Source organism: Danio rerio, chromosome 10 (assembly GCF_052040795.2).
Source record: "Danio rerio strain M-AB ecotype USA chromosome 10, GRCz13ab, whole genome shotgun sequence".
Lineage (NCBI taxonomy): Eukaryota > Metazoa > Chordata > Actinopteri > Cypriniformes > Danionidae > Danio > Danio rerio.
Window position 1 is genome coordinate 42359249 of NC_141030.1, and position 8252 is coordinate 42367500.

General features: G+C 34.0%; 1 protein-coding gene and 1 long non-coding RNA gene across 7 annotated transcripts in view; one reads left to right on the top strand and one right to left on the bottom strand.

The window, feature by feature from the left end:
* LOC101883213 (matrix metalloproteinase-18) overlaps positions 1-2342 on the top strand; it is a 26628-nt gene extending 24286 nt beyond the window's left edge. For 3 of the 6 annotated variants that reach the window (XR_015501535.1, XM_087271423.1, XM_087271421.1), the window contains exons 9-10: positions 552-655; positions 1968-2342. Coding sequence is in view for 4 of the 6 variants with exons in the window: in XM_087271423.1 (XP_087127549.1) it covers positions 552-655; positions 1968-2068 (205 nt within the window). In the remaining 2 variants the exon portion in view is untranslated. The remainder of the gene's footprint in view (positions 1-551; positions 656-1967) is intronic. The other 3 variants (XR_015501536.1, XM_087271424.1, XM_087271422.1) reach the window with 1 other exon arrangement.
* LOC147835146 (uncharacterized) overlaps positions 812-8252 on the bottom strand; it is a 13946-nt gene continuing 6505 nt past the window's right edge. Inside the window, exons 4-6 of the long non-coding RNA XR_015501628.1 lie at positions 6897-6981; positions 5276-5423; positions 812-1320 (exon numbers count right to left, since the gene is read on the bottom strand). This is a non-coding gene — a long non-coding RNA (uncharacterized LOC147835146). The remainder of the gene's footprint in view (positions 1321-5275; positions 5424-6896; positions 6982-8252) is intronic.

Consider the following 8252-nt stretch of genomic DNA (forward strand, 5'->3'; position numbering starts at 1 on the left):
ATTTCCAGCCTGGTATTAGCTGGTCAGGCTGGAACATGACCAGCTAAAACCTGCTTGACCAGCCTAGCCAAGCTGGGAGTCCAGCCAAAACCAGCTATATCCAGCTTAAATCAGGCTGGTCAAGCTGGTTTTAGCTGGATTTGGCTGTTCATTTTCCAGCCTGACCAGCTAAGACCAGGCTGCAAATGGCTGGAAACCAGCCTGGAAATGGCCAAAACCCCTCTAAAACCAGGCTGGTCAACCAGCTAAAACCAGCCAACCAACCTAGGCTGGTTTAAACTGGATTTTTCAGCAGGGTAGTGATTCATAAAATTAATAAAAAGTCATAAAATGACACAAAAAGTCTTTGAGAGTCAAATAAACATGGGTTAAGCAAAATGAATATCTTTGGCTTCCGAATGTCTTGTGAAGCGAAATGATCTGTCAAGAAACTGAAAATTACTAACAAAATTTTTACCTTAAAAGTCCTGCACGCATTCAGCATGCTTCCCTTTTTTAATCCCGTTTAATGCGTTTCTGAAGAATGCGTTTGTGCTTTCTGCTTTCCAAAGGTTTAATGAAGATGCAGGACAGATGATGGAAGGTTTTCCCAAACCTATCGCTCTTGAATGGCCAGGAATCAAATCGCCTGTGGATGCAGTGGTGGCTCATGATGGTTGGTATCACAATACCACACAGCATCACCTGGAGAAATGTAGTAACTGTATATTAAAAAGCAGAGTTTCTAATCATGACAGACTCACAATGCAATGTTTACATACAGCATGATAGTAAAACCTATAATAATTATAAAGATGTATTATTATAATATGGTAATTATTGATTTTATTGACATTATTACTTGAATTATCATTTTATTGACATTTTCATTGACATTATTGAGTGTGGCCACTTTGAGCCAATTTGCAAAAAAATCCAAAAGCATTACATGTTTCTTTTTCCCATGATAGCTTTATAAAATAATACATAATTTTAAGGATTTCTATACATTTCATACTTTTCTAAATTATCAAATTATATAAATATAAGAAATCAACTTCTCATTAAAACATCAGCTTTGAAATTATACCACAGATAATCACCGGCCACTTTATTAGGTACACCTTACTAGTACAAGGTTGAACTCCCTTTTGCCTTCAGAACTGCCTTAATCCTTCATGGCATAGATTCAACAAGATACTGGAAATATTCCTCAGAGCCTGTGTAAATTGTAGCCTCAGTTTCCTATTCTTAGCTGACAGGAGGGCACCTGGTGTATCTTTTGCTGCTGTAGCCCGTCCGCCTCAAGGTTGGACGTGTTGTGTGTTCAGAGATGCTCTTCTGCATAAATTGGTTGTAACGAGTGCTTATTTGAGTTACTGTTGCCTTTCTATAAGCTGGAACCAGTCTGGCCATTCTCCTTCTCTGGCATCAACAAGGCATTTACACCCACAGAACTCCCGCTCACTGAATATTTTCTCTGTAAACCCTAGAGATGATTGTGCATGAAAATCCCAGTAGATCAGCAGTTTCTGAAATACTCAGACCAGCCTGTCTGTCAGCCAGCTTCCCCATTCTGATGCTCGGTTTGAACTGCAGCATATCGTCTTGACCATGTCTACATGCCCAAATGCATTGAGTTGCTGCCATGTGATTGGCTGATTAGAAATTTGCGTTAACGAGTAGTTGGATAGGTGTACCTAATAAAGTGGCCGGTGAATGTATGTATAAATAATTTATGACTATTTCCTTACATTTGATTTATTTTAATGATAAAAGTGATAATATGAGATAATGGACATTTACTTTAGGATAATGGTTATATTTAAATATATTTTGCTGATATTATATAATCGGTCAAAATAACTATTATTATTATTAAAGAATGACCTGAATCTACAAATAAACAGAAGTAAAATACACTAGTCTCTATGTTAATCTGCAATATTACAGCACATGTGTTTCAGATTTTCTCTATTGTTGTCTAGGACGTGTTTATTTCTTCATAGGACCTCAACAGCTGGAATTCACCCCCCCAATCAGACGAGTAACTCAGAGATTGCCTGCAAACACATGGCTTCGGTGTTGAGAAAGGACAGAGCGGCGATGGGAACCAAACTGTGCATCTTTGGATTGCGTGTAGCTTGTGTGTCTCCAAGCTTTCCTGTTGCATGAGTCTCATTCAGGTTAATTTCACATTAAACGCTTTAGAAATAATTGGGGGCTGTGAATCTCACCGAGGGATGATGAAAGTGTGCCTGAGCAAAGCCTTTTTGAATGCAACTTCCCCAAAAACACACACTGATGTCAGATGCAAAACTGCAAATGAGTTCCTATGCTAAAAAATAAAGTATTAATAAGAACCTATAATGTTTTGTCTATTTTGTTTTGTGTATGCTTTATTTCTCCTTATTATTTTTATATACAAAATATTCATATATAAGAAAATAAGATATAAATATTTTCTGTGGATTTTAATACAATATATCAGTGTTTCCAAACCACGTTCACCAGCTCTGTGCATTCTCCCTAACCCTTAACACCCGATTCAGATCATCAGCTCATTAGCAGAGACTGAAAGAGCTGTGATGGGTGTGACAGACAAAGGAGACAACCAAAACATGCAGTGTTGGTGGTCCTCCAGGAACGTGGTTGAAAAATATTGCAATATACAGCTGAAGTCAGAATTATTAGCTCCCTTCAAATTTATTTCTTCTTTTTAAAAATATTTTCCAAACGATGTTCAGCAGAGCAAGGACATTTTCACAGTATGTCTGATAATATTTTCTCTTTTGGAGAAAGTCTTATTTGTTTTATTTCGGCTAGAAAAAAATAAGTTTTTAAATTTTTAAACACCATTTTAGGGACAAAATTATTAGCCACTTTCAGCTAATTTTTTTCTCGCTAGTCTACAGAACAAACCATCAATATGCAATAACTTGCCTAATAACCCTAACCTGCCTAGTTAACCTAATTAACCTAGTTAAGCCTTTAAATGTCACTTTAAGCTGTATAGAAGTGTCTTGAAAAATATCAAGTAAAATATTATTTACTGTCATCATGGCAAAGATAAAATAAATCAGTTATTAGAAATGAGTTATTAAAACTATTATGTTTAGAAATGTGCTGAAAAAAATCTTCCCTCCGTTAAAAAGAAATTGGGAAAAATAAATAAATAAACAAGCGGTCTAATAATTCAGGGGGGCTAATAATTCTGACTTCAACTGTATATTACTTGGAAAATTGCACAGCAAAATTACGATTAAAAATACAGTAAAGTTTTAGGCCTTAAAAAAAAATCTTCACAATTCACTTAAATGTTGTGTTGTAGGTCTAAAATAATTTTAAACAGGTCTTAATTTAGCTTTTTCTGAGTAAAGCCACTCAATCGGGCCGACATCCATCCATTAACCAACAATGCATAATACCACGTTTGAGAATAACAATATTAATAGCCTACTCATTTTAACCTGTTTTTTTATATCTACAGAATCGTGAGAAAATCGTGATCTTGATTTTAGGCAAAAAAAAAAAAAAAAACCCGATTCTCATTTTAGCCAGAATCGTGCAGCTCTAATATAAAGTATAATTTCACCAGATGAAATCAACAGGAATTCATAATTTTTAATACACTGGGATGATTTCGTAAGGCATCTGCATAGATTACAATAATCCAATCACAAGCATTGATAAATACAGTAGAGCAATGTTACTGAACAAACTAAATACTATTAGAAATATTTTATTAGAATTTTTTTTTTAGTGTTGAACCCTGTATAAGTCTAAAATTGAATTCTTAGATCCAATCCCGATTCTACCCCATAGCCCTTCTCCTGTCCCAATTCTTTTTAGATTGAAGGCGTAGGGCTAAGGGGAAGGTGTAAATAGTCTTTCGAACAAAGATTTTTCAGGACCACACTCAAAACCAAGGGGTTAGAAAATTTCCCAGAAAGAGATGCACAAATTAGTATTTTTGTCATTATTATGAATTTTTACAACAAAAAGCACATGTTTTAATATATTCATAAACGCCTTCTTGTTTTACCGTCATGCTTTAAAAAAACTGCTAAACTTTGCTATCTATAATCCATGATAATAACTCCTGTATAGCAGTTTCACAACATTCTGACACTCAAAGACACTGGAGTACCCTGTCAGAAGAGTCTAGTGGCTGAGCTTTTTACAGCGTCTGCTATAATGTTAATGTTGTTTTTGGTTTGTTAACATTGATGAATAATGACTATTGCCACTGTGTAAATGCACAGTATAGTTACGATATCATAATATATGCCTTCAGTGATTTCCTGAAGATAAAAACCAAAAAAAAACACAACTGGAACAACTACATCAGTCGCCATCATCTGATCTCATTTAAAGCAAGAGATCGTGATGACATCTCATGACGTGTGCAGATGCTGCCCCAATTCTTCAACCCTTTTGAAGCCCTTCCCCTTCACACTCGGTTTTAAGAGCCAAGGGGAAGGGATAGGGGTACAAACATAGAATTGGGATTGGGCCTTAATGGTGTTAAAAGGTTCTTTAAAAGTATTAAATTTGACTTCATAAAACCTGAAGAAACCCTGAAATAGATTGTTTAAAGATACTTTTAAAAAATGTGTCAATATTGAACAAAAATATTAATATACTGATATTTGATAGTAAGCTATTGTATTCTGCAAGATCAGCCAGAAAAGATTAATGTCTCTTAATGTCCTTAAAAATACTTTATTTAGGATATTTTACTTAATCATGCAGCATAAAGTTTTTTTGCCTAATTTCTAAATTGCTATTTCTAAATTCCATTCATTAAGGGATTTAACATATATTTATATATAATGAAATAATATATAATAATAAATATCTAATAATAACTTTGAAGACGTGCCTTTATATACATTCCTGGAGAGCGCCAAATAGGTCCCTGGAATTTTTTTCTGCAGGTTTTGTTTTCGTAAATCCACCAGAGGCCGCTGTGTATGCTTTTTGAGATCTCAAATTTCCTTTACGAGTGCCATTCGCGCCTGCTCTTCTCACGTAAATTCACCAAAGACCACTGTCGACTGACTGACTGGCCGATTGACTGACACACTCTTTCTTTCCCTAAACCCAACCAATAGTGTTTTCAAAAGCACAGATTGACCCACCCACCCACTTCCCTGAACCCAACCGATAGTGTTTTCAAAAGCAATCCGGGAAAGAAGAAAAGCCCTTGCAGCCGCCTAACTTTTACCACGTTTTTTAGATTTTACCACATTCTCACCCTGTTATTACTTGTTTATTCTATTTTTTGTCTTACCTGCTTTCTGGAACTGTTCTTCGCCAGACTCGAATCCTATCATCGCAGTCAACTCCGCTCCATATCTCAAGTCCGCCGACATGAATGGAGAGCTACTGGACAAACTTGTACCAGCGGTAGCGCTGTCCATATGGAGGTAAGCAGTCAGCTAGTGAGAAATGAGAAAAGGAATGTTGTCATATCACCCCGTAGTGTTCAAGTTTTATTTTGCTACTTTTAATTACTAATTCACTTCTATTTACTACGTATACAGTGTTTTGCCTTACTCCTAAAACTGTTCTCGATTTTTGTTTTGTCTTTAAATCTTTGAACAGTTTTCCTCTTCATTAAGTACTTTTATATATATTGATATTCATTCATTCATTTTTTTCCCCGCTTAGTCCCTTTATTAATTAGGGGTCGCCACAGCGGAATGAACTGCCAACTTATCCAGCATATGATTTTACGCAGCAGATGCCCTTCCAGCCGCACCCAACACTAGGAAACACCCATACACTTTTGCATAAACACTACGGCCAATTTAGCCTATGCATTTTACCTATACCGCATGTCTTTGGACTTGTGGGAGGAACCGAGTCACCCAGAGGAAACCCACTTCAACACTGGGAGAACATGCGAACTCAACACAGAAATCGATCGTGCTACCCATTGTGTCACCATCACGCCATAATATAATAAAATAATAATATACCTTGTGCATGTAAATACATAATACTTTAAAAATTGAAAACAAAATTATCCTTAAAACACACACAATTATGTGCAAAATATAGAGTAAATGGTTTGTTTAATATACTTTAAAAAAATATGAACCAAGAAAAATAAGAACAGTGGCAAAATTTAACTAAATAAACTACAATAAAAAATTTACTGATATTACTCAAACTAGTAGAATGACTATTATAATCCCCAAATTATGAGTGTCAAAAGAAATAGCCTCTTAATGTCTTAAAAATATTTTTTTACTTATAATTATAACTTTTTTACTATTTTAATTACTAATGTACTTATATTTACGACTTATACATTTTTTGCCTTATTTTTAAATGGCTCTTAATTATAGTTTTATGCTTTGTCTTTATGTCTTTGATTATTTTTATGCTTCATTAAGAGATTTAACATTAAAGTCAGAAGTCAGAATTATATACCCCCATACCCCCCCCCCCCCCCATTTATGTTTAACGGAAAGATATAGTTTTAATAACTCATCTCAAATAACTGATTTATTTTATCTTTGCCATGATGACAATAAATATTTGACTAGATATTTTTCAAGACACGTCTACACAGCTTAAAGTGACATTTAAAGGCTTAACTAGGTTAATTAGGCAAGGTAGGGGAAATTAGGCAAATCATTCTATAGCGATGGTTTGTTCTAATAATTCAACATTTATTCATTATTCATGTATTCATTAGATATTATAAATGTGTGTTTTTGATTTATTAGAAAAGAAAAACTGATATTTCTCAGTAAATAACCGAACCAAAAGCTTTTCTGATCACAAATGCAGGTCTTCAAATCATCTGACACATTCAGCATTGCTTAACAGATAGAGGCAACGTAAAATCAGCAGAAACCAGTGGGATTTGCGCAGTGAGTAACACAAATCTGTCATCATACCTCTGTCATTTCACGCATCTGTGCTTCCCCTGAACCCCATCATCAGACATCAGGACAAAAAGAGGCTTTTCGGATGCAAACACAGCTAGGAATAAGAAGAATATTATACTGTATATGGAAATATGAGCGTGCAGTACATGAGTCAGAATCTCTGCTGAGTACAAAATTAACAGAAATTCATCCTAAAAAACGTAAATGAGATGAATGTGGAAACAGTGACTCTGGTTTTACCACGAATATCACAGTCATTGCAGTTGTGGTCACTGTGCAAGAGTTTTAGTGTGTTTTTGTAAGACTGTTTTCGCAGGATCATTTGAACAAGCAATACCAGTGTTAATTCTAGTTCCTTGTAAATTTGTAAGAATCACACAATGAGTGAAGAAACTGATTTGTGCTAATAAATCTTTAATTTAAATATTTTCTGTATTATTATTTAATAACCTCTTAAGGCCCAAGGTGTTTTTACATGTATTTTTTTTAATTTCTCTTTGCTATTTGGGCTTAATAGAACATAATTAGAATAGAAGTATCATCTTTTCATATCATGTACTTTTAGAGAAAAATTATGTCCATATATGTGGACTTGTGGTCCCAATTTTATAAAACACTCTTCCCCAAAAAAATTTTATGCACATTTTTTGTTATTTTTTTAACTTGCTTTGACTATCAGAGAGTAAAAACAAAATCCCCCCATTTTGGACAGTTAAAAATAGTGTTTGGGACATTTAATATGCTGCAAAACAGTTGCAGGATGACACTGTATGTCTGTAACAAAATATAAAACATTCAAAGTATGTTAAATAGCTAAAAATGTGCTGTCCACGTATGTGGACACTCGGGCCCCAAGAGGTTAATGAAGGTATTGAAGGTTAAAGATATATATTTTTAATCAGCCATGCATTCATGTCACATATAAAATCTATTAAATTTGTTTCTTTAGGACCATTTTTTGATGTTTAACTCTTTTAAACCCTTGGTGTCTTGTATTGTTAGATGTCTTACATTTCAGCAACAATTAACAAATTTGTTTAACCAGTAATACTGGAAAGCTGTGAAACGCAAGATACAAAACTGCACAGAGCATTTTATTTATTTTATTTGCTTTTTTATTTTTATTATGTACTGTTATTATTTGAATTTTTGTAATTTATTTATCTACATTTTTAAATATTTGTCTTTTCACTTATTATTTTTATAAATTTTTTTAATGTATTTTGTTCTGTAGTAAACAAAACCCAATAAATATATTTTGAAAATTTGTTCCTTTACAGTTGACAATAAATTGTATGTCCTAAATGATAAAATATTTATTTAATTATGTTTTAATGCATCGACACAGTGAAGCGTAGGTAGTGC